We start from the raw sequence: 25,223 nt of genomic DNA, 5'->3' as shown, positions 1-25,223 counted from the left end.
CTGGCATTTGTGCCTGGTTTCGGAGTGCGGGAGAGGGCTCGGGAGGAAATGGCAGCTGGCTCACGATAGCCAAAGCCGCGTCTGTGGTAAAAGCAAAGCGCTGTGTTCGGTTTCTGTGCCGAGCGGTGGAGAGAATATTAAATCCCTGATGTTCCTCGGGGGAAGCGTGATCCGAGCAATTGAAGGCGCGGGGTGGAGAGCTGGGAATCCTGGACTGTGTTCTTGGCTCTGCTGTTAAGGCGCTGCGTGACCTTGAGCGAGTCGGGCATCTCGCGAATCCCAGCGCGGGCGCTGGAGCTGGTACTCGCCCAGCGCCCCGGCTCCCTGCGGTGACTGGGGGGGATGCAGCTGCTCTCATCCAAGTGCTTCCAAGCTCTGATCCCACGCTGGGACACGCGGAGCTGCTTTTTGCAGGTGCTGGGCTTGCCTATGCTCGCCCTCTCCAGAGTTTAAAGCTTACAAAACCTGGCCTTGCTGTTTTCCTTTCTATACTGGAGTCGGGCATTAATTAAGCTGCTATTAAATGCCCTGAGGATGGAAGCTGGAGGCTCCTGTTTTAAATGCAAAGCATCTTACAGCTGGAGAGTTTTGGTTTCTGAATATGGCTGGGAGCGTACTCAGTGCCCCTTCCTTGTCCCTGTGCCCAAATAATTGTCCCGACTATTGCAGGTGTGCTTTTGCTTCTACTACGCGCCCCGTTGGGTAACTTCTGGTGCAGCTTTTGAGGTCGGAGGGGCGGAAGGGGACGTAATGGAGGAAGTTGCACATCTCTGAAGTTTTCTTGAGAGAAACCCGCAGACAGAAACGTTGCTCCCCTTTCTCCCTGCCTTCTTTAGAGCCGGGTGGGTGCCAGTGCATGGTAAGAAGCTTATTTTGCAGAGTTTGTTTCTTTTCAGTCTTAATTTAAACTGCTTTTTCCTGTCCCAAAAAAGCAAGCGTTTCTTAAAATGTCTGCAATGCACTCTTAAAACGCTCTTGTCTAGGAGAGTTTACAAATCTGTCAGCTCCTTTGATCCCCCGAGCTTGCTTCTGAAGCTGTAGGATTATTTGACACCATAAAAAGGGGTTGGTTTTCTTCTTTTGAGGACTGAGAATTCTGAGAGGCATTAACGGGGAATTCACCTACTGCAATCGTGAGCTTTTTCCAATACGTAAGAGGCTCTGCTGGGGATTGAAATACAAACGATGTGGGAGGCCCCCACCCAGGTGTCCTGCGGGAAAGGTGATGGGAGCGTGGAGCGCGGTGCAGCTGGGGTCACGGCGTCTGGGATGGGGGGTTTGCAGCTGCAGCGTGAAGTTGAGTTCATTTCCTGAGCGAGCGGGAAGGGCCGGAGGAAGCGGCGGGTGCTGGGGAAACTGGGCAAAAATGAGTCTTCCTCAAGAATTGGGACTAAGCCTGAGAGTGGCTTGGGGGAGGCATTTCTCCCACAAACGCCCAACGTGTGGGGCTTTATTTTTAGGCGTAGGATGTGCAGGGAGAACAGATGTTCTTGATGACTTATTTTTAAAACCAAACCACTGCTCGAGCTACAAAATTAGCCCAGAGAAGCCACCGGTTGCCCTGAAAAATGCTCGAATGGAAAACTTTGACATCTCCATTCCCAAAGCGTGTGGAATAAAGGTGCAACGACGGCTCTCACTCTTGGAAAGCCACGTCAGTGGAAACTGGGTTTGGTGATTAGGGGGTGTCTCAGGCATTTCATCTCTGTCCTGGGCCGTGGCCCTGCCGTGTGCCACCTGGCTTTGCAGAGCAGCACCCCCAGAATAACTGAAGTTGCTGAGAAATACCAGGGTCTGTCAAAGGAGGCGTGGGGCAGGCGGCTGCGATGTGAGGAAGACAAATGGCTCCGGTGGAGGGGGACTGGCGGTGATGGGGGGCTGGGGGAGGGCTGCGTGTGGGTGCTGGCAAAAAGAAAGGGTGTAAATTGATACTGGAAAATCCTCACGGTGGGATTTTGGTGAAGCACGTAGGCAAGGGCATCCCGCCTTCCTGCTGGGACAGATGCGAGGCTTCAGTCCTTGGCGCAGAGCGGCAGCTCCTCTGCCTCCCCCCCTCTGCAGAGAAACCTCTTATCTTGGGTTCCAGCTCCAGCCCCTTGCTCGAAGCTGGTGCAGGTTTCTGTTGGAGCAGATTTCCGCTGGCTTTCAAGTGAAAACAGCTTCATTCTGGCCCAACGGCTGCGGCTTTTGCTCCGCTGGGCTCTTCTGCTCTGCCTCGAGTCCCAGAGCCGCTCTGGGATGGAGCTGGGAGGTCAGGTTGTCTGCGGCCACCAGGCAAGCCTTGCTCTGGAGGGGTCCAGGTACCATCCTGCCTTCCCTGCTCATCCTTCTCCTTGGGGCTCGATCCTGCTGGATGCTGCGTCCCCGAGCAGGGACGGTTGGCTGTGGGCCTTGTCGGTGGTGCAGGGAGAGCTGCTGCGGGAAGGGTGAGGAGGGGTGGTGCAATGGCAGGGAAAACCGGTGGGGTTTTTGCAAATTAAAAGAGTGGGGAGAAGCCGTAGGGAGTGCAGCGGGGCAGGGAGCGGGGACAGCCAGCACCGTCCCTGCCGCTCTCGCTGCCCTTTCCTCTGTGTTTGCCTCCTTCAGCCGTCCAGGCTCTGCTCTCTCGTGAAGCTGCTTGTTCCGCTCCTAAAAAGGACAGTTAAATGCCACCCAAAGGACAGCTAAGACCTCCTAAAGCTCCTGTCAAAACAGCGGCGTGGCCACACAGAAGCTGATCCAGACAAAGGATCCAACATCTCTCTCTCCTCTCTGGCTTGGCTGCTCTGTTTGCATTTCTCCCCCTCACCTCTAATCCAGGCTTGGAAGGACTCGTCCCGTTCTCAGCCTGTGGCCGCAGCTGGCGGCCATGGGGCTCACCCCAGGGTCCCCCCTGACTGCGCTCTCACCGTTCCCCCCAGCTGGGTGCCATGGCCATGCTGCTGGGGCTGCTGCTGGCGCTGCTGGGCTGCACCGCGGCGCTGGATCCTGCCCTGGAGGAGGCCTGGGAAGGGTGGAAGAGCCTCCATGCCAAGGAGTACCCAGGGGTAGGTCCTGCTCCCTCCGGGCCTCCTGGCATGTGCCGGGGGCGGCTCTGGGGGGGTCTCACCCAGAGCCACCCATGTGCACCCACCCCATCCCGTGTCCCCGTGCTCCTGGAGGACGTTTCTGATCCTGCTGCTGCTCTGCCCGGTGGCAGGAGGCCGAGGCCGCCCGCCGGGAGGTCTGGGAGAAGAACCTGCGGCGCATCCAGCAGCACAACCTGGAGGAGTCGCAGGGGCAGCACGCCTTCCGCCTGGCCATGAACCACTACGGTGACCTGGTACCTGCCCACATGCCCACCACCTTCCCCGGGGACACATCCCTGCACCCAGGGCTTGATCCGGGGATCGGGCATCCCCAGCCTGCTTGGCTGGGAGCTGCAGCCCCTGGGGCTGGGCTACTTCCCAGGGGTCAGCTGGCCAGTGGGGAGACACGGTGCTGCCAGCTGGGAACTCGTGGCGTCACACAATTTTTCCTGTGGTGACCTGCAGACGGATGAGGAGTTTAACCAGCTACTCAATGGCTTCACCCCGATGTGGCAGGAGGAGCCGGCGCTGCTCTTCCAGCCTTCAGTGGCCCTGAAGACCCCGGCGCAGGTGGACTGGCGAGCGAAGGGCTACGTGACGCCTGTGAAGAACCAGGTGGGCACGGGGTGGGGGTCCGGCCAGGGCTGTGTGGTGGGTGTCAGGAGTCTGGGCAGCAGAAACAAGCAGCAGCATCCTCCCAAGCACCAAAAAACCTCTGGGCAACCTAGAGTAGCAGCTCCTGTAGTTTTGACTGCTGCAGTTTTGCAGCTGGAGGGCAGCACCGGCGGGTCACGGCATCCCTCTCCAGCGGGTTTTGGGGCAATGCCGTGACTCTCCTGCTGTCCCCATCTTGCCCAGGGGCACTGCGGGTCATGCTGGGCATTCAGTGCCACGGGGGCTTTGGAGGGGCTCGTCTTCAACCGGACGGGGAAGCTGGTAGTGCTGAGTGAGCAGAACCTCATCGACTGCTCCCGAAAGCTGGGCAACAACGGCTGCCACGGCGGCTACATGACCCGCGCCTTCCAGTACGTGCACGACAATGGTGGCTTGAACTCGGAGCACATCTACCCCTACATGGCCACGGTAAGGGACAGCGGGTGGCCTCAGGGACATGGCAGAGCAATGCCAGCAGGTCCCAGCCCTGGCCTCTCCCTCCCCTCAGGACACCTCCAGCTGCCGGTACGACCCCCGGGACAGGGCGGCCAACTGCTCCGCCATCTCTCTGGTGGCCCAGGGCAGCGAGGCGGCGCTGGAGCAGGCGGTGGCGGCTGTGGGCCCCGTCTCCGTGGCGGTGGACGCCAGCAGCTTCTACTTCCACTTCTACAAGTCTGGTACCGTCTTGCTTCTCATGGCATGGATGGGTAAACTGAGGCAGGGCTGCCTTGCTGTGGGGGTGGGCTGTTTGTTGAGCCCCGGTGTTTCCCCAGGGCACCCAGCCCAGGGGAACAGGATCCACCACCCTTCTTCCACCTGGAGAAGAAGCAATGGGGCTGGCCCCCCAGCATTCTTCTGCTCTCCCCAGGCATCTTCAGCAGCATGTTTTGCAGCCAGCGGGTGAACCATGGGATGCTGGCCGTGGGTTACGGCATGAGCCAGGAGCATGGGCGCAACGTGAGCTACTGGATCTTAAAGAACAGGTAGGGGCTGAGGGTGTCCCCCCAAACCTGCCACCGCTTCCACCCCTATGCATGTCCTGTCCCCCACTTCTGCCAGGGTTGGAGCTGCGTGGCAGGAGCATCCTCATGGAGCATCCCTGAGTGCACCCTCAGTGAGTTTGGGGATGACACCAAGCTGTGGGGAGCAGCTAACACACTGGAGGGGAGGGATGCCATCCAGAGGGACAGGCTGGAGAGGTGGCGCCATGCAAACCTTGTGAGGTTTAACAAGGCCAAGTGCAGGGTCCTGCACCTGGGTGGGGGCGATCCCAAGCACAAATCCAGGCTGGGCAGCGAATGGCTGGAGAGCAGCCCTGAGGAGGACCCGGGGGTGCTGGTGGGGGAGAAGCTCAACACGCCCCGGCACCGTGCGCTGGCAGCCCAGAAACCCCCCGCACCCCGGGCTGCATCCCCAGCAGCGTGGGCAGCAGGGTGAGGGGGGGATTCTGCCCCTCTGCTCCGCTCGGGGGAGACCCCCCTGCAGTGCTGCCTCCAGCGCTGGGGCACCGACAGCAGAAGGACACGGAGCTGTTGGAGCGGGGCCAGAGGAGGCCCCGGAGATGCTGGGAGGGCTGGAGCCCCTCTGCTGTGGGGACAGGCTGAGAGAGCTGGGGGGGTTCAGCCTGGAGAAGAGAAGGCTCCGCGGAGACCTTCCAGCCCCTTCCAGGCCCTCAAGGGGCTCCAGGAAAGCTGGGGAGGGACTCTGGAGCAGGGAGGGGAGCCATGGGACGAGGGGGAAGGGTTTTACACTGACAGAGGGGAGATTGAGGTGAGATCTGAGGCAGAAATTGTTTGCTGTGAGGGGGGTGAGCCCCTGGCCCAGGGTGCCCAGAGAAGCTGTGGCTGCCCCATCCCTGGAGGGGTTCAAGGCCAGGTTGGACGGGGCTTGGAGCAGCCTGGGCTGGTGGGAGGTGTCCCTGCCCAGGGCAGGGGGGGGCACGGGGTGGGCTTTAAGGTCCCTTCCCACCCAAACCAGTCTGTGATTCTGTGATCCCTGTCCCACGGGGTGCTCCGGCTCCTGGCCTCCTCTCGCTCCCTTCCCCGAGCGGGGCCGGGTCTCCGTGTGTGTGGGAACGCGGATGTGCTCATTCTCCATCTCTTCCTGCAGCTGGTCGGAGGTGTGGGGTGAGCAGGGCTACATCCGCCTGCTGAAGGGCGCTGACAACCACTGCGGGGTGGCCAGCCAGGCCAGCTTCCCTGTGCTGTGAGCCAGGACAGCCCGCCCTCCCTCCTGGGCTGCGGATCCACGGCTGTTTCCTTCTGGAAAGGGGCTTTTGTTTGTGTGCGGTGAGCAGCGATTAAAAGTGGCATGGCTAATCACTCTGCATCTGCAAATGGTGACCAGGCAGGGTTTGGCGGCCAAGGAAAGACTGATGCAGACGGTGTTTTTCCCAGTGGGAAAGGCAAAGTTCCCTCTGCACGATGCTTGGGGAGAGGCTCTTTCTCTGGGCCTTTCCTCCCAGCCCAGCCATCTCTTTCCCCTCCGACGGCCCCTTTTCCTTCCAGCCGAATCCCCAAGGCCACCAGCCAGGGCTGGATTTTCTGGCTGTGGCTTCAGCTCTGCCCGACCCCGCTGGGGCTGAGCTGACACTGCTGCTCCTGCAGGCCCGGCTCTTTTAAAAACAAGGATTTACCCTGTTAAACCTGCGGGACAAGGCAGAAAATTAACTTTCCCCCCCATGTCAATCCCTGTGTGCCCATCCCCATTCTCCTGTGTCCCATGTCTGTCCCTGTGTCCCCATGTCTGCCCCCATCCTGGCATGTCCCATTTCCCCATGTCCATCCCCGTGTCTGTCCCCATCCCCACATGTCCTGTGTCCCCGTGTCTGTGTCTGACCCCACGTGTCCCATGTCCCCGTGTCTGTCCCTGCGTCCCCATCCCCATTCCTGCATCTCCCATGTCCCCACATCCGTCCCCATGTCTGTCCCCGTCCCCATGTCCTATGTCGCCATGTCCATCCCCATGTCCCCTGTGTCTCCACACTGTCCTTATCCCTGCACGTCCCATGTCCACCACCCCCCCCCCCCAAGTCCTGCTTTTTATTTCCTCCCTTTCCTGAGTAATGTGGGGGATTTAGTGCCACACACAGCCCAGCAGCCCGGAGGGAGGTGAGGGTGGGGTGAGAGCGGCTGCAGGGACACGGAGCATGGCCTGTGGCAGCGTGGGCTCCCCAAAATGCCCCACAGCTGCCTCATATCCCCCATGGGGGCAACCATACATCAGAGCACAGCCCTGGGGACAGTAGCTAGGGGGAGACTGCTGTCTCTGTGTCCCCTTTCCCTATATCGCGGTGGCTCCTTGTCCCATTGTCCCCATGTCCCTTGTTCCTAGTGCTCCCCACCGTCCCTTGTCCCCACAGCGGCCCCCCAGGGGTTAACTCGCCCGGGCTCCTTGCCCACACCCAAGATGGCCGCCGGGGCGCCCGCCGAGCGGTCGCGGCCCGCCATGATCCCTCCCGCCCGCCGTAGCCAGGGCTTCCTTTCCAAGATGGCGGCGCCCAGCGGGAGGAGCGGCCGGCGGCTGTGGGCCGCGCTGGTGCCCGCCGCCCTGCTGTGCCTGGCGGGCCGGGCCGCGGAGGAGCCGAGCACGGCCGACTTCGACGTGCGGCCCGGCGGGGAGGTTCACTCCTTCTCCCGGAGCCTGGTGAGGGGCGAGGAGGGGTGGAGGGTGGAGGGGTGAGGAGAGGCTACGCGCCTCCCTCTGATTGGTTGCGCGGCACGTCGCTCCCGAGTCCCGCCACGGGGGTTGGCTGCCAGCGAGGGAAGGCGGGCCGAGCTGGTGGCTGGGGCGGGGGGGGTATCCGGGCTGGTTGCCAAGGGGCCGGTTGCTAGGGGCGGGGGGAGCCGGCCTCTGACGGGGGCAGGGGAGGGGGTCCCCGGGGGGAGAGGGGTTCCCAAGGGGGGTCCCAGGGAGAGGGGATCATCCAAGGAGAGGGGGGACCCTAAGGGGGGCTCTCCAAAGGCAGGGGATCCCCAAGGGGAAGGAAGCCCCTAAGGCGAAGAAGCGGGTCCCTAAGGGGGGGGGGGGTGGCGTGTGTGTCTCCAAAGGCAGGAGAGTCCCAGGGAGGAGGGAGGGAGTCTCCAGGAGAGAGAGGGTCTCCAGGAGAAGGAGGTATCCAAGGAAAATGGTTCGCCAAGATGGGACACTGTTTGTGGCGAGGAGGTCCCCAGGGAAGGAGGTTTGCCACAGGGAATGACCCCCAGGGGGAAGGAGGTCCCCAAGGTGGGTTTCCACAGGGAGGAGGTACCCCAAGGGGAAGGGGGGGTCGCTAGGGGAAAGGGGTTTTGAAGAAAGAGGGTCCCATGGGAAGGAGGCTCACAAAGAGGAAGGGGCCCTTTGGAGAGGGGACCTGGGTGTCCCTGGGCCACCAGAACGTGGGTCCCCACCCCAGCACCATGGGGGATGAGGGCTGCACGGTCCCTGGTCCCCACGGTCCCTGGCTCTGTCCGGACATGGACGTGGTGCGTTCTCCTCCTTGGGCACCCCCAGGGTGAGACTGGTGGGGGCTGCACCCTGCTGCAGCCCCGGTAATTCTCTCAGGTGTCCCACATCTCCCATCATCACTAAGAAGTGCCTGATAGCGAACAAAGAGAATGTCCTTCTGGAGCAAAGCTGCTCATCATCTTCTTGTCTTCTTCCAGGGGGATTACACCTGCACCTTCACATACTCAGCTCAGGGAGGAACGAACGAGGTGAGTTGGGCAACCCTTCGAGTGTTTCCCTTATGCTCAGTCTCTACGGCTGCACAGTGAGAAGCTGTTCAGGATGATTTCGTTTGTGATGAGCTGATTCCAGGGACTGTGAGCTGCAAGGAAAGGTGTTTGCACTATTCTCAATGCTGCATGTTTGCAGAAGTAGCTTGTTGGATTTGTTTCCTGAACAGAAGCGTCCTTCATATGTTGCAATGACGCTGTGGTTCGCGAGGCCGTGACATTTGTAAGGCTTACCAAATCTCTGGGTTGGAGAGATTTCCAACGCCTCTGGAGAACGGGGAGTGACATTTTCATACCCCAGTTGGTAGGAAGGGCCTCGGAGGAGCAACTGCTGTGTTCTTTAGGAGGCTTGAAGGTTTTTGCAGCTTGTGTCGCTGCTGCAGTGAGTGCTGTGCAGATACACAGTTTGTACTTTCTTATCTGCAAGTCCTGTTAGAATCGGGTCCTTTTAGTGCAAAGGGAAATGAGATTTTAACTCTTTTCCGTAACTGTACTAATGAAATCATGGAGAGGAGAGGGCAACCAGTCCTTGAGCTTTGTGTGACACAAAGCAAAAGGGGTCATGACTGAGTGTTGTGTAGTTATGTTGTGTTATTTTCGAGTGGCTGAAACTTGTCAGGCCTGCAGCTGGGAGGGGAGGTGACTGGCCTCGGGGGTGAGCGGGAAGTGCGAGGCTCTTACCCACGTTAACTGTTTGAACCTTTCCCCTCTGCAGCAATGGCAGATGAACATTGGAGTCAGCGAAGACAACCAGCTCTTCTCCTGCTCTGTCTGGAGGTGTGTTCTTTAACCCCAAACCCTCTGAGGCAAAAGCAACAAGGCAGGTGGGATCTGGGCCAGGGACCCTGCCTCCCGGCTGGGTTTGCCACACTATGGGGCAGCACCAGGGGGCTTTTCTCTCCGGAGAGATGCTGTGACTCTGGGGGGGCTCTTTAGCCAGGCGGTGGTTGATAAATGCTGTGTGTCCCCCTCTCCCCTCTCCTCACTAGATGGAGCTACACGAGAGCTAGAGGTGGCTGTGGCAGGAGGGAGCCGTGAACCCTGAGCTCGGCTGCACCTCCACCCTCTCACCCCCTCTGCCGATGTCAAAGATTCTGCTTTCTTCTTTCAGGCCCCAGGGGAAGTCTTATCTCTTCTTTACCCAGTTTAAAGCCGAAGTGAAAGGAGCCAAGATAGAGTATGCCATGGCTTACGTAAGTCCCAGCTGATCCCTCGGAAGCAGGTGTGTGGGAGGCTGCTATAACACATGAATTGGACGTGGAAAACATTTATTAGACATCTGTGCCATAAAACGTACTCCATCACGTTCCTAATTAGAGAGTGGTGCCAGTCAGGAGAGTGGCTGCGAGTCTCCTGCACCAATTTATTTCTGCTCCCTCGATGCCGTCGGGTTGCTGCTGGCTTTGCCAGCGTCGATGACTCCAAAAGACACCATCCTACCAGGGTGCACTGCACAAGGGGAGTCTTGGTTTGCCTCAACAAATTGCATGTGACAAAGTAAATAAAACCTCTGCTGGTGGTTTTGTCTGGTTCATTCTTCCATTTCCCAGTCTTCAGTTGTGAGGCTTCCAGTCACTTGAAGGACCCAAGTTTGTCGTTTAATAGGAAATGGAAAAATAGTCATGAGATTTTCCTTCAAATTTCCTTTACCGATTTAATCTTTTCACTCTACATTATTAAAATACAAGTTTGTTTTTTTTCAAAATGCGCTATTGTTTGCTTGTTTGCTTTAAATAGAGTAGCTTCTTGCATTGCCTCAACTGCTTAAACCTTCTTCCTTCCCATTTCAGTCTCAAGCTGCAGTGGGTGGACAAAGTGACGTCCCCTTAAAACAGGAAGAATTTGAAATCACCGAAACAACAGGTCTGTAACCAAGAGAACTATGTGAGAAAGGGGCTGGAGCGGGAGACACGCCTGGCTGTCAGTCAGGAGACGAGGGTTTAAGCTTAACGCAGATAGATGACAATGTAGAGGAGGACAATGCTTGTTATGGACTCGGGGGTATAGTGCTCTTGATCCATAGCTGGCAGCAGGATTTTGCAGGTCCTGTTCCAGTGTAAATGTTAAATTAGCATGGGGGAAGAACGGGTTTATCGCAATATGCTTGTTGTGTGCATAAGAAGGAAGTGCAATGCCCGACTTGCTGGCTTTTATGGTCCTGGAAAGGAACCAGCAGGGCTGTTTTGTTCGTGCCTTACCATCTGTTTATCCTGTGCTTGTTTTCTCTCTTTTCTAGTGTCTCACAGGGAAGGCAAGTTCCGTTTTGAACTATCCAAACTCATGATTGTAGCAAAAACGCCCCGTGACGAGCTGTGACCCCAAGGCCGGTGTCGAGCAGGGTGATTTGGGCGGAAGAGCATGGCAGATAAAGAGGATTACTTGTTAACTGCGGGTTTTTTTGGTTGGCCAAACCTTTTATGTTTTCCATATTGAAGTGTGCTAGGGTCCAAGGCAAGCGGGGCTTGGAGGTGTTAAGACAGATGCATTCTGTCTTGTGTCAGAGTAACAACGTGCTTTGCAGCTGGAAACCTCCTCTGAGACTCCTGATCTGCAGCCAGCCATTCTGTCGCCCGCTTTCTGCTTGGTTGATCTGCTGAATATGGTAAAGCTCCCCTCGAACGGGGGCTCCTTATCTCCCTTGCTAGGAAGAGCAATGCAGAAAGATAAGTGGCTGGATTTAAACGTGGTTTGCTAAAGGAAAGTTGTTAACTCTGTAGTCTCTGGAGGGGAGACAGGATTTCTCTCTCTGCAAGCATGACAGGAGGAAATAATTAAATTGTGTGGGAGGGGGAAGGAAGGTATAGACTTGGCCAAAGACATCTGGCTCCTTGTTGAATGTGGCTACCCGAGACCATCGCTGGCTTCGCTGGGGAGGATGTGCTGGACCTGCCCTAGTGCAGAGCGCAGGTTGGGATAACTTGGCGTGGGGAAGGCAGAGCTGCTTATTCTGACACAACCCAGGAATCAATCCAAGCAACACTTTCATGTCTCAGTACAACTGCAGGACTATTTTCTATGTACAGAAGTGATTTTTTTCTTATCTAGAGTAATAACAGTGGGGGAATGTGGAATTCCTTTCCTGTGTAAATACAACACAAATAAAGACGTAAAGCATCATGTTCTCGCCTGAGTTTGCTCTGCTGTGCGACTCCTGCCCTCTCCAACCACATGCCCAGCGAGTGCCGCAACCTTCGGTGTTTGCTTGGCCAAGAGGAGCCGAGATGTCACCAGGAGGCTGGAGGCTGCAGAGGGTTCACAGGAGTTCTGCCCACCCGAGAGGAGTCCCAGCAAGTGAGAACAAGGCTCCAGCTGTAAGTTTGCGTAACCCAGCACTCTCACGACCAGTGCTTTGCCCAGAAGTGGTGCCTGGTGATGGCTGTGGTCATTGGTAGCTTATTTTGCCCATTCTGGGGGAGTTCCCTGGTTTTGGCAGTCTTGGGGTGCTGTGAATTGAGGATTTTACAAGCTTTATTTTCCAGGCTCTTTCCAAATGCTTCTTTCTCTGCTGTGTGGCTCCTTCGGGATCTCCGGATACCTGCAGGGCCCAGGAGTGTTGTTGGGTGGGGAGGTGCATCCCCTGCGTGCTCCAACCTGAGTTCCGAGCTGCACTTAGGGTGCTGGTATTGCTGGTTTCGGGCTTTTCTCCCTGTTCAACCAGTTGCTTGGAGGGAACCGGACCAAAGGGAGTTGAAGGGACTCCTTTCCCAGACTTGTACAGCCAGGGTTGGGATGGGAAACCCAGGCCATAAAATGGCTCTTCTAGCAGAGAGTGTGCTCTGCCAGGGCTTCCTGGGACAAGAAGGCAGGAGTTTGGGAACAAGGCGAGTGTTTGGGAACGACGTTTGGGAACAACATGTGCCTGTGGGGTGTGGGGGGAGTTCCAGATTAGACACCTGCCTGCAAAAGGAAAGCTGGTGCCGGGCATTTGGTGGGTTAAGCGTGGTCCTAGGGTGTACCAAACCCTGGGGACAAAGGGAACAGCTGTGAGTCGGGGCTCATCTGAGCAGAGATGTTTCATGCAATTAAGGAGCATCTCGCAGCTGACGCCGACACGCACCTCGAGAACAGAACGACCAAGCGGTTCTGGCTGTCAGCGCGGCCGCCGCATCCATCAGCCCCGTTCCGCTTTGCCTGCTCGACGCATCTGCTGACAACTCCACCGAGCTGTTTTCCAGCCCCGGCTCCTCTTTGGCACATACCTGACAGCTGCTGCGAGCGCAGGGGGGGCAACGGGAACGTCTGTTCTCAAATGCCACGTGCCAAAGGCCGACTTCACCCTGCCCTCCCCGAGGGACCAGCGCCTCGGCGGATCCTGTCTGTGTTCTCCTCCGTGCACACCTGTAAATGTGCTTTACCCCCACCCTGAGCAATTAAATTAGCTGCGATAGCTGGAGCCAGGCCTGTGAAATGACAGAGACAGGGGCTTTGGTTTTGGGGTTTTTTTTTAAATCTTTAAGGCTGAAAGTTATCAGTGCCTCGAGCCAGCAGTGGAAAGGGAGCAGCGAACGGGAGCCGTGGAGCCGTGCTCTGCCCACGAGCACTGGCAGCCTCCTGAGCCTGGAGACATCCCATGGAACAGGAGGCACAAGAAGGTCGCAGAGATAAGGCCAGCTGAGATTGTACGGCGTCTTGTATGCTAAAAGGGCAATTTTTGGTGTTTCAAAGCCGAGATCAGTGTGTTGGAAGCGGGCCGTGGCTGCTGCGTCCATGCTCTGAGAGCACAACGCTTTTACAACGCGCCGGTATTGAATTCTGCGAAGTTGCTTGTTGCTTTCTGCTGTCAGGGTTGTGCTTTTTTAGCTCCCGCTGTGCAGCCAGGGGACGTGGGGACACAGAGGAGCACGCGTGGGTGTTTGCATGTCCCCCCCGCCCAGGACCCCAGGCCTTTGCTCTCGGTTTTTGCTGGGTTTTGCACTGTGTTTCCTCCCACCAGTTCAGCCCTGGCCGTGCAAAGCCGGGAGCTGCTGTGCCCAGAGCAGAGGCAGCCTGCCCTTCAGCGGTGCCAGGGGACCGAGAGTAAAAACCCCGAGGTTTCAGAGAGCAATCGCCATTTAAAAGGCAAAACCAGCTGCCCCTGGCACTCATTTTATTGCTGTCAACCGCCTTTGTAGCAACCGCGTGGAGCACCCAGGCCAAACAGGTGAGTTTATTTAAATAACTCATCAGGGCTACAGAGTTTGCTAAAAAATAACAACCATAACTCAGTCGAGGACACATAAAACGTACGAAATCCTAGGGAGAGCTTTGGACAACCACCGAGGAAGGTGCTGGAGCCATCCCAGTGGGACTGTCACAGGAGGCTGGTGGGGGGAGTTGGGTCTTGGATGAACGGGTGTCCCTCCAGCTCCCTCCCTGCCTGAGGGACACCCGCTCGCCCAGGTGAGGTGGGATCCTTCTGGTCTCAAGGCTTGTCTTTTAGGAGGCCAAAGCCCATTCCTACCCTGGGCAGCACAAGCCTGGACTATGATTTATTCCCACCATGTCATGGAGCTGCTGAAAGACAACCATGGGGCTCCACAACCCTAGGGTATTGGGGTCACACAACTGTTCACCCAAGCAACTGCCCACCTGCTCAGAGACACCTTAGAGGCGTTACACACGGCGAGTCTTTGGTTTGGTTTTCCCCCAGGAGGGTTACGATAGAGTTCAAGGTGAGGAGTCCAGTCTCTTGGACTCTGGGCTAAGAGCACTTGGTGGGCAAAGGAAATCAAACTGTACAGCAGGAGCCCAGAAGGCCACCATCACCTGGAAAGGACTCAGCCCAGCACAGGGAGGGGTACGCAGACCCTGGGCAAGGGTTAGACAAAGTCAAGAGGTTCAGTCTTTTGTAGAAATAATGAGAAAATGAGTTAGCACTACAGAGGAGAAGAGGACGTGGAGCCTGGTGATGGTCAAAACAGGCATACATTCTGTCTTCGGTCTCACAAGAGGCAGAGTCCAGCAGTCACTGCCAATGGCCCATCTTGGCCAACTTCATATGTTGTCCTCCTCCAGCATCTTGTTGACCCCTTCACAGATCCTCTTCAGGTGGGTGCGGTAGGGCTCAGACGGCCCGTAGAGAGCCGAAAGGAACTCGTAGTCCGCAAAGTGATTGAAGACATGGTTGATGCGGGAGTGGGATTTGGCTGTCAGGTGGCCGTTGACAGCCTGGTGCAGCAGGTCCCGGCACTCTGTCAGCACACCCGACATGACCCTGCGGTCGAAGGTGAAGTCTATCTGGTGGAAGCTGACGGCTGTCATGGCCAAGGTATGCACCTTCTTGCGGAAGCGCTCCATCACCAGCAGCTCCTCAGGGTTGAACTGCCCATTACGGTAGAGCACGCCCAACTTCATGACGATCTTGATGAGGTTTTTGATGATCTTCTGGGCCTCTTTGCGGTTGTGGGTGTACTCCTTGGTGGCCCGGTAGAGCTCATCCAAGATCTCGCTGCTGGTGTCATCAATGAAGACGTTGGCTATGGTCTTAGTAGCCATCTTGCTCAAGAGCTTCTTCTGGGCCTGCAGGGCCAGGTTCTTGGTGCTGAAGGTGTCCATTTCTGCAGGGGGAAGAGGCACACACACAGTTCAGCCCATGCCCTGGATCAGTCCCTGTCCCTTCTCCTCCCCATGCAGCCTTCTGGGAGGAAGAAAAGCTTCTCCAGCCAACAGCAAGACCCAGAGGAGCTCCTGGTGCCAGGGCAGGTGAGAGCTGAGCTCACGCCCCACGTTTTGTTATGGGATGAGTTACAGGGTGTTCCCACCTTCCCCCCAACTCTGGGGAGAAGCTACAGTGCGAGGGGCAGCATCAGAGGTGTGTGAGGTCTCCCTACCTGAGCTTCGCCTGCGACCTTCCATCCCTGTCTCCCTCCTGTGACTGGCACCGCCCTCCTCCCCGTGCAGGAAGAACTCTTGCTCCATAATTTTAACAATTTTTCTTCCTTAAAACCTGACTCATTTCCTGTAGGGTGAGCTGGGGACAACCCAGGTGACAGCTGAGTCACCTACCACAGCTGGCAGAGCCACGTGCCGCCATAAGCCTGGCGCTCGCCACGGCCGGAGCAGCACGGCTGATTTGCAGCACCCACCGAAGTGCGGCGAAACCTGCCCCGGTACACCCGTGCCATCAGAGCTCGGACTCCTTCTGCCGCCTTCTTGGCTTGGCACGAGCATCGCACAGCGGTGAATAATTTGGCAAACCAGAAAACTCACTCCTTGCTCACCCACAGCCCGACTCCCCACACCCCGGCGGGACCAAATCAATCATCTCGGGCGGATTACGGTTTTAAAAACCGCTGTGAATGAATAAAACGCCACCAACCCTGGAGATGCATCTTGCCCAGGGAAATCGCGGAGCTACAGATCACAGGGAGGCAAGAACAGCGTGATAAGAGCCGGCTCCCGCGCCGGGATGGATGGGCAGAGATGGGGCTGCATGTGCAAGAGCCCGCACGTGGCAGGGTCAGCCTGGCAGAGCGAGAGCGGGGAAGGGACACGATCGCGCTATAAACACATCACCGGGGAGGGGAGAAGAGCTATTTCAGCTAAAGGATGCTGCTGGCGTGAGAATGGATGGGGATATATTGGCCACGGGTATGGAGAGGAGAGGAGGGGGGTCATCCGCAGCCCCGCTGGTTATTCCAGCACATACCGAATCCGTCCCCATCGAGGCAGCTCTGCGGACCCCACCAGCCGGCCGAGACACCACCCAGTCCCGGATCCCTCCAGGGATCCCATTCCTACTGCCACAGAGCGCACACCGGGCTCTCGGGAGCAAATCCCGGCTTCCTGTGGGCTCGGATACCCCGCCGTGGCCAAGGCTCCGTCTCATTGCAGCCAGTCGTGCAAGGGCAACGGTGCACCAGTGATGGTGAAAGCCGAGCCCCGGCTTCCCGGGCATCACCCAGCCACCGGCTCCCCGAGGGCAGCCGAGGCTCTGCCAGGGCATGAATTAAGCAAGCAGTAACAGAGCCGCCACCACCACGCGAGCTGCTGCATGTGGCATTATTTACAGCCCTTCGGAAAAACACAGAGGTTTGTAAGTATTTCCTTCGGTGGGAAAACATTGATTTTTGCCAGCGTGAGCTTTGAGCTGAGGCTCTCGCCCTTAATAAGACAGAAATGACAAAGCAGAGGCTGCTCTTGCGGAGCCGCAGGCGGCTCCCAGGCGGGTCGGGCTCATTTAATGCCGACGGCCCCGTGCGGGAGATGCTGCCGGAGCCGAACCCGGAGGGATGGGCAGGATGGGCAGAGGCAGCGCGGCTCCATCTTCTCTCCCTTGGCTGCAAAGGGGACTCGCTCTGCCTGTGGCTCAGCCTCTCCCGGAAGGAGCGGGGCTTTGCTTTTTCCTGGAATTCCCCTCCTTTGCATCCCGCAGCAGTTACGGGGTGTCCTGGGCCGGGAGCAGTGCCCAGATAAATAGGAATTCCCACGCCTGAGCTCTCCATGGGGCCACCGCAGCCATAAAGCGAGTGCGAACTCCACCTACAGAGCCCGTAAAAAAACCAAAATAGGAACCGCCAGCTCTTGCAAGCTGCCCCGCGCACCCACATCTCCCAATTAGCGACTGTAATAATAGATCAACCCTCCGCTCCCGGCACTGAGTAATGCCTGGCGTCCCCACAGCCCTTCTCCTTCCAGGGACCGGGGAGATGAGCATCGCTCGTGGGGGGAAACTGAGGCACAAAGCGGTGGCGAGGGAAGGGGGGGGTCTTTCCTCGACCCCCCAGAAAACGCACCCTGTTCCTTCTCCAGCGCCCGGGGGCTGTTCCGCAGGTCGCTCGCTGCAAGCCCCAAGGAAACCCAAGCTCACCTCCTGGCACGTTCGCTCCCGCTCAGCACCAGGCCGGTTACCCCGGCACCCTCCGCACCACGCTCTGTCCCACCAGCACCTGCTGACTCAGCACCAACCGCCAGATTTCACTGGAACGAGCCGTTTTCCTGCCGGGAAGGGCCCCGCGACCCCATTGTTCACGGAGGGGCTGCTATGGGTGTGCAGAAGAGGCAAGTCTTGCCCCGACGAGCAAACTCGAGACCGAAATAAACCACCCCGTTTCCTTCCTGTCTCTGAAGTTTCCAACCCTGCTCAGGGTTTGTTGTTTCCCCCCCCCCCGCCCTCCTTCTTTTTAATGAAAACGCCCTCAAAAAACAACTTCTTCCACCGAAAAAGAGCAGGCGGGTGATGCTTTCACCGAGTTCCTCCCTGCTCCGGAAGAGCGCGGTGGGGCCGTGGTCCCAACGGTGGCTTTGGGGACAGTCACAGCCCTTTTCGGGTTTTTTTTTCCACCCATTTTACAGGTTCAGAGACAGTTACAGCCCTTTTTTGGGGGGGGAGGGTCCACCCACTTTGCAGGTTTTGGGGGTGGTTTTGCAGCCCTGAGAGGTCACGTGGGGGCTCGGCCGAAGGTCGGGACATCTGGACGTCCTGCGCGAGGTGGGGACGCGGTGACACAGACCAAGTCCCTGCCATGGGCTCCCCTGGGGACGGCCACGTGCCAGCGCCGGGGCACTGCAGTGTGCTGGCCACGCCGTCGCAGGGCAGGGGAGCCGAGGGCCAAACCCAGCAGCCGAATCCAGCACCGACACCATCCCAGTGTGATTTTTTCCTGACCCAAAGATCCTCACCCCCGACTGTCCCCGTCACCGGGTACCCGCCAGGGGGTGTGCTTGACCTCCCCCTGACCCCCCCCCAGCTCCCTCGGCAGCAGGCTGAATATTTCATGCCGGAAAGCAAAAGCACTTAAATAATTCATGGGGCAGCGTGGAGCACGCGTGCAGCACCAGGGGAGGGCTCCGCGACGCTCCAGCTGAGAGCCGAGGCACCTCCGCCTCCCCTTCCTCCTCCTCTTCCTCGCCGGGGCCATATTAACTTGTAACCGTCTTGCTACAAGTTTCCTCTGACACTGCAGCATCGTCTCCCCAGCTGGGGAGATCTCCCCATTTTGTCCTCCATCTCATGTGCCGTTTCCTCCTGCTGCTCCGGAAAATGTCCCTGCTCTGCACCTCAGCACCCCCAGTGTCCCCAAATCCTCGGCCAAATGCCGCGGCAGGGGTGGATGGGATCCTGCTGCTCCGCTCTCCGTCCCCCAGCAGCACTTTCCACCAGCTCCCCGTGCCTCCAACCCTTATTAATTAATTAAACCCTGCCACTGCGCTGGATTACAGGAGACAGGTCGGAGCACTGGCATGGCACGGGGATGTAACCGGAGAGCCCAACGCTGTCACCAGTCTGTCCCCCACCACCCGTGACCGGTTTCCAGACCCCATTTTACCAGCGCTGGGGTGGCAGAGGAGGAGGAAGGAGCCATGCTGCCTTTTGCAATAGCCGTCCCTCACACGTTGCCATGGGTGCAAACAGCAGCGAGAGCCGCCAGGTCCGGCGCGTGTGTGCTGAGCAGGGTGAGGCCAGAGAGGAAGCCACTGAGTAAACACCTCGCCCGGGGAAAAACTCATCTCTTGGCAAGGATGGCAAAAAACCACGGCGCCGGGAAGGACCGTGGACGCTGCGGGGATCACTGGCATCCCCTCGGCCGGGCACCGTGCGGTGCATCTCTCTCCACTTGCTCCTCAGCAAGGAGCAAGCGCTCAGCCATGTCCCCATCATTGTCCCCACCATCCCCGGCTTCGGGATTGAAACTCCTGTGTCCCATTTCTTGGCAAGGATGGCAAAACCGCAGCTCCAGGCAGGATCGGAGATGCTGCAGGGATCACTGGCATCCCCTCAGCCGGGCACCACACGGTGTATCTTGCTCAGCCACGTCCCCTTTATTGTCTCCACCATCTCACACACCAGGATCTGAACTCCTGTATCCCGTTTCTCGGCAAGGATGGAAAAACCACAGCTCTGGGAATGCTCGGACATGTTCCTATCATTGTCCCCACCACCTCTGGGATCTAAACTCCTGTATCCCATAATCTCCTTCCTGTAGGTGCCGGCATCGGGGCTGCAAATGCAGTCCCAGCGCGGGCACCTGTGGGAAGGAGCAGAAGCTTTTTGGTTTTGCACCAAATCCGATGCCTGGGAACGCCGATCCGCCCCAGCAACTCCAACGTGTCTGTGCAAGGAACCGGGCTGCCGATCCAAGGTGGAGGGGGGGGGGGTCTGACGATGCCAACGCTGGGGGCGTAGGTGGTGAATCCTGCCAGCGCTTCCCATAGGAACGGGATGCCAGCACGTGGAGGGGGTGCAGATTGGGGACGGGGTGCTGATCTGGCGCTGTATCAAGGAATTCCCTGGGATCCTGGGGAATCCCTGGAGAGGAGGCAGCTGCAGCATGGAGAGGAAGAGGAGGAGGAAGGCGGGGGGTATTTTATGGAGAGGAGGAGGAGGAAGCGGTTGGGGTTATTTTGGAGCATCTGTCTCGCCTTCCATTTCCTCCTTTTCTTTATTGAGCTGCTCTCTCTGGCAGCAACTTCCTTTCTCCTTCGCTCAGAACAGACGGAGACTCATGGGGAAGTGGAAAACGGAGCCGGGGGGGAAAAAAACAGAGGCCAAACCACCGTCCTTCTGTCTGTCCGTCCTGCGGCGGGGGCCTTGGTGTACCACATGCTTCCTGCCCTGGGATCAGCAAGGACAAAGCTGCTCCGGGAAGGGAAAAAGGCTCCGCAGGACAATTTGGATCCGGTGTTGGTCTTGGGGGGGGGTCAGCAAAGAATATTTAATGGTCCCAAATCCTTCCCTGCTTCGGAGCTTTGGTCGGTTGGTGGGAGTCAGGAAGTTTTACACCCGACTCTGGTGCTCCTGGCAGGATCTGGCCAAGCCAAAGGGATTCGTCTCCCTGGGAATGGAGGAATTTCATCCCTTCGAGCCCAGGGGACGGAGCGGATGAGGGGACGGGGCGACGCAAGACGCCAAGCGCTGCCATGGGGCGTCCGTCCCTGTGCTCGCACGTGGGCTCCTCAGACGTCCCCATCACGGGGGGGCCTCCGGCGCCTTCTCTCAGCTCCCGTTAGCCATCGACCGCCGGACACGGCGGCATTCCCAGCCCCCTCGGGTTTCCCACTGGTTTTGGGGGGCGATCACCCACTCCGCGTGTTTTATCAGGGCGGGGAAACTGAGGCATGGTCAGAGGCTCCCAGGAGCAGCCCCGGGCTCTGCCCGCCCAGCAGCTCTCGCCCCTCGGGGCTCCCCAAACCCTTGGTGTCCCCCCCTCCCTGGGGCTCCCATGGGCCGGGCAGGGCCGCCAGTGCCCGGTGACACCGGGGAAGCGTGACGGACCGGGGTGATGCCCCGGGGGCTGCGCTCACCTCCGGGGACGGGAGGCTTCGCCCCGCTGCCGGTCCCGGAGTGGGAAGCACGAAGCGGGCCGGTACCGAGCGCCCCCGCCCCCACGGACCGGTAGAACCGGGAGGAACCCGGGGAAACCGGGGGGAACCGGGGAGGGGGTCCCGATCCCGGCAGCGCCGCACCGGCGGGCAGCAGAGCCCGGCCGGCCCTTACCTGCTGCCTGCCTCGGGGGAGCGCGGCGCCGGGACCGGGGCTGCTCCGGTGCCCGTGGCGGGACGGGGGCGGAACGGGACGGGACGGGGCGAGACGGGACGGGGCGACGGAGTTTCGCTTCCCCCGACGCCTCTCCCTGCCCGGGCGCGGCGGCGCCCCCGCAGCCGGTACCCGGTGCCCGGTGCCCGGCGGGTCCGGGCCTCCCGACCGCGGCCGCGGCCAAGTCCCGAGCGGGGCCGGGCGCGGCGGCGGCTGGGGGGGGGGGCGGTGCCCGCGGGCGGTGCCAGCCAATGGCGGCGCGGGGCTTGCTACGAAGCAGCCAATGGGAGGGCACGGCGGGGGGTCCCGCGGGGGCGGCCCCGTGGGCGCGGGCGCGCCGTGCGTGGGCTGGTCCCGTTATCCCGCCCCGTGGGCCCCCCTGCCGGGCGCGGGGGGCCTCCCTCGGGTCGCTGCGGAGCCGCGTGGGCGGAGGGGACACGGGCGGGTGGCGAGGACCACGGTGGGTGACGGGGAGCGGCGCGGGTGAGACGGTCGCGCGTGGAAACGGCGTGGGACGCTGGCCGGCGGCCGGGGCGCTTTTGAGCAAGGACGTAGGAGGGCGCTGGGAGACCGGGCTGCGCGTGGGCGGCACCGGGACGGGGGGGTGTCTCGAAAAGTCCCCACTTTTCGGGTGGGTGTGCGCCACGGGGATGCGACACCCGTGGGAAGGGGGGGGGGGGGGGCGGCATGGGGGTCCGTGGGGCGCCTCCTCCGGTGCCAACATCCCCCGCACCGGGCCCCTCTCTGCCCGGCTCCCACCCTTCGCCGGGAGCAGCGTGCCAGGGTGTGCAGGCGGCTGCTGCGTGGGGGGGATCAGGGTGGGGTTTCGGGGGGGGCTGCCCCCCAAAACCCCCGCCCGGCCCCGATCCACTCGCCACCGCCAGCACAAACCAGGGACGGGGGCTCCTCCGCTTGCCTGGGGCCTGGCATCGTGGGTGGCAGTAGCCCCCACGGTAGGCGCAGGGTGGGTTCGTCACGGGGGTGTCCCCAGGAGCCCCCCGAGCCAGGCAGCCCGGGCCCCACTGCCGGACCTCAGCCACGTGGAGGAGTTTTTAGGGTGCAGCAACCGGGGTGTAGTGGCCGTCAGCTTGTCCCTGTGCCGGGGACCCCACAAGCCCTGGCATCCCACTGAGCCGTGCCGAGCCAAGATTTGCACCCCCATCCCGAGCTCCCCGGTGTCAGGAGTGTCAGAGCATCCTCCTTCCTCCTCTTCCTCCTCCTGCTCCCGGCTCAGTGGGAAGGAGACACCTCGCAGGATCCTGATTCCGAAAGGTGGTGTTAAACAGATTAAAGGTGGGATTTAGAGGGGATTAAAGTCTGGATTAACCGGAGCCTTGACTTGAATCTTGGTCTCATGCAGCAGCTGGGAAGTGAACTTCAGCTCCCCCGTGATTCTCCCCAGCCCTCTCCAGCCCTGTTGCTCCCCCACCCCACAGAGGTGCCCGACACCCCCAGGGCATCGCCTGCCCCAAGCCCCCGCTCCTGCTGTCACCTCTGAGGATTTGCTCCCAGCCCCATGTTGTGCTGGAACAGCCGGAGCAGCTGTTCCCGCTCTCCCGAACAGTTGTGGCATCAACCTGCCCAGCATAAATCACCCTCCTGTGCTCATCTGTTCCTGGGTGGCCACTTGCAGCGATGGGAAACAGCCCATCAGCTGGGAGCAGCGTGGCACGGGCCTGCGGGCTAAGGAGACAGTGGTAGTTTTGGGGGGGAGGCGGTGAATGGAGCTGGGGAAGAACCAGCAGAACATGGTGGCTTGCCACTGGCAGGGACAAATTCTGCCCAGCACCATGTCCACATAACGGCCTGGTCCAGTGTCGCCATTGCTGCCCCATCCCATGTCCCGGTTGCTGCCCGGTTCTGCGTCCTCATTCCTGCCCTGTCCTGTGTCCCTGTTCCTGCCCCATCCTGTGTCCCCTTCCTGCCCTGATCCGCATCCCCATTGCTACCTTGTTCTGCATCCCCATCACTGTCCCATTCCATCTCCCCATCGCTGGGCATCCCTGCTGCCCCAGCCACTGTGCTCACCTTGCTCAGGCTGTTGCTGGAGGTGCTGCCAAAGGGGATGGGATGGGATGGGATGGGGTGGGGTGGGATGGGATGGGTGTGTGTGGGGCACCCTGCTCCCCCAGCACACCCCCATCATGCCCAGCATGCAGACCCCCGCTGCCAGTCTCCATCCCTTCCCCGGGAGCATCTCGGGGACAGCCCCCTGCGTCGCACATCTCTCCACCTCACTCCCAGCCCTGGGGCCGGACCACAAACCCTCCTGGGGTCCCAGTGGCGGGTGAGGGTGGTGCTCGGCCGGGGGCCGTGCCAGGCCTCACCCCAGCAAAGCCCCATCCAACCCTGACGGGTGGCACTGGGCACTGTGGGCATCGATGGAACCGCCATTGATCATCAGTGGGGGATAAGAGCTGGCGCTGCACAAAAGCAGAGAATAAAAAAGAGAAGAAACAGGATCTGGGCCAGCTCGTGCACTGTCTGTCCCCCCCTGCCCCCCCGTTTCCTCCTCTCCTTTCAATGAAATTAAATGATGCTTTGCAACAGCTCCTCTCCCGCTCACTGAGCATCGCCCCGTGCTCGGGGAGGTCGCGTGTCTCATCCCGCTCCCTCCCACAAGGTGCATCCACAGCCCCAGCCCCAGCTGTTCCCACCTCTGCGGCCCCCGGCCTGATGCAGGGGCACTCCGCTCCGGGCCAGGGGGGACCATCCTTGGAGAGGCAGCGCCTGAATAATTCACGAGAGCTCAGCAAGAGAAACAGGAGCTGCTGCCCGCCAGGTCGCAGAAAGCGTTGGGAAGGGCATGAAGCCACTGTCCTTCCCTTTGTCACTTTGTCACACCACTTTCAGGATCCATCTGTGTCAGCCTCAAAGCTGGTTGCTGGTGGCACAGCCCGGGCCCCAAGGGGACCAGGTCCCCAGCAGCACCCCAGTGCCGAGCACCACCACCCCGCTGTGCTGAGCAACGCCAGCCCATGGCTGTGCAGGGGGACAGAGTGGGGATGGGGTGTCCCCCGCACCCAGGTGGCCCCATCGGGATGGCACATGACGGACCCCAGCAGCTCCTGGGGCAGGGGACTGCCTTTCTCCCCATAAAGCCCCTATTGTCACCGGGGCACGTGTGGGGTGGGGAAACACCCCCAGCGGGTGGTGAATCCCCCAAGCCTTTCCCGTGGCTGGGATTTTGCATTCCCATCGCGCCGCTCCTGCGCAGCTGTGCCTCGCCACAATGGCCCCTTCTTGCCGCGTTACCGGCACCGGCTGCGCTGCCTCAGCCCCTTCCCCAGCCCCGACCTTCCCCGCCAGCAGCCGAGGTGGAAAAATTCATCCCTGTAAAAACAAAATCCATCCTGGCAGCTGCCGGCTCCAGAGAAGAACCACAAACAGGGGATGCTCTCCCCAGCATGCGCCAGACCAGTTATCCCAGAGATGCACTGGGATGTTCAGTCAGCGATGGATGGAGGGAAAGGGATTGTGGAGGCGTCACTTAGGGGTGCTGACAGCTTTGGGTGCAGCACCCAAAGCGTGTCCGGTGAGCCCATGGGGCTGCCCCAAAGCCATGGGGACAGGTTGTGGCTGTGGCAGGACCATCCATCTCCTGCATCCCAGGAAAGATGGGATGGATGATGCTGGGACAGGGGAGCCTGGCCTGGGGCACCCAGGGGAGAGAAAGCACCATGGGAAATAAGGATCCCTTGGATGTGTTTTCTCTCTGCCACGCAGCATCCGGAGGTGATTTTTCAGGAGGTGCCGGCTCACGTGCTCCCTCCTCGCTGCCTCCAGACTCCGCGTGCTGCTGCTGCGGATCCCATCTGGGGTTATCAAGCCCTCCGGGGATGGAAGCAACCCAACAAACTTCATTAAGGAGGAGATAGAATCATTTCACAGAATCATTTAGGTTGGAAAAGACCCTTAAGATCATTGAGTCCAACCACAAATAAAGATAAAAATAGGCAGCAGCACCACCGCAAGCATCCCGGTGGCATCGGTGTCACCAGCCGCCACCCTGGCAGGACCCATGGAAGGGTGCAGGGATGGTGGTGTGTGGTCCCCTCAGGAGCCGCTAATTGGTAGCAGCAGTAGGAAGTTTTGCCGTTAACACTTGGGACTGATAATTAAGGTGCTGCTCCCACTGCACCCTGGGGAGTTGCTGGTCCCTGGGCTGCCATGAGCAGTAATTACATCAGTAATTACAGCCATACCCCAAGCCCGCATGTCCTCTCCTGGGGGTCCGGGGCAGGAGGAGCCCCATCCCGGGCTGGGGGGGTGCGTTCAGTCCCCACAAAAGGGTTTGTGCTTTGGTTTTGAAAGACTTAAGGAGCAGCTCTGGAGGGGGGGCTGCATCTGTGA

The 25,223-nt window shown here is 59.6% G+C and overlaps 3 protein-coding genes across 5 annotated transcripts; 2 read left to right on the top strand and 1 right to left on the bottom strand.

Moving 5' to 3' along the window:
* Positions 1 to 96: 96 nt before the first annotated feature.
* LOC128900570 (procathepsin L-like) lies at positions 97 to 6,038 on the top strand. Of its 2 annotated transcripts, none has more exons than XM_054181861.1 (8): positions 97 to 842; positions 2,901 to 3,026; positions 3,179 to 3,301; positions 3,513 to 3,662; positions 3,906 to 4,130; positions 4,210 to 4,378; positions 4,570 to 4,684; positions 5,811 to 6,038. In XM_054181861.1, the coding sequence occupies exons 2-8, from the start codon at positions 2,910 to 2,912 to the stop codon at positions 5,908 to 5,910; spliced, it is 999 nt and encodes a 332-aa protein (XP_054037836.1). In that variant the 5' UTR covers positions 97 to 842; positions 2,901 to 2,909; the 3' UTR covers positions 5,911 to 6,038. The 2 variants fall into 2 exon arrangements, with proteins under 2 accessions (XP_054037836.1, XP_054037835.1); XM_054181860.1 differs by having other exon boundaries at positions 97 to 859.
* Positions 6,039 to 7,094: 1,056 nt separating this feature from the next.
* MYDGF (myeloid derived growth factor) lies at positions 7,095 to 11,533 on the top strand. Its single transcript, XM_054181863.1, has 6 exons — positions 7,095 to 7,346; positions 8,345 to 8,395; positions 9,132 to 9,193; positions 9,528 to 9,609; positions 10,207 to 10,279; positions 10,653 to 11,533. Exons 1-6 carry the CDS (start codon positions 7,110 to 7,112, stop codon positions 10,730 to 10,732), a joined length of 585 nt encoding a protein of 194 aa, XP_054037838.1. The 5' UTR covers positions 7,095 to 7,109; the 3' UTR covers positions 10,733 to 11,533.
* A 2,014-nt stretch (positions 11,534 to 13,547) lies between these two features.
* Positions 13,548 to 21,067, bottom strand: TNFAIP8L1 (TNF alpha induced protein 8 like 1). 2 transcript variants are annotated; one of them, XM_054181864.1, is made up of 2 exons: positions 20,832 to 21,067; positions 13,548 to 14,952 (listed from the first exon to the last, which is right to left on the bottom strand). In XM_054181864.1, the coding sequence occupies exon 2, from the start codon at positions 14,948 to 14,950 to the stop codon at positions 14,390 to 14,392; it is 561 nt and encodes a 186-aa protein (XP_054037839.1). In that variant the 5' UTR covers positions 14,951 to 14,952; positions 20,832 to 21,067; the 3' UTR covers positions 13,548 to 14,389. The 2 variants fall into 2 exon arrangements, with proteins under 2 accessions (XP_054037839.1, XP_054037840.1); XM_054181865.1 differs by lacking the exon at positions 20,832 to 21,067 and adding an exon at positions 17,205 to 17,458.
* Between the last annotated feature and the right edge of the window lie 4,156 nt (positions 21,068 to 25,223).

This window comes from Rissa tridactyla, chromosome 22 (assembly GCF_028500815.1).
Source record: "Rissa tridactyla isolate bRisTri1 chromosome 22, bRisTri1.patW.cur.20221130, whole genome shotgun sequence".
NCBI classification, from domain to species: domain Eukaryota; kingdom Metazoa; phylum Chordata; class Aves; order Charadriiformes; family Laridae; genus Rissa; species Rissa tridactyla.
The sequence above is the reverse complement of the archived record's forward strand: the minus strand, read 5'-3'. Positions and strand labels throughout refer to the sequence as shown.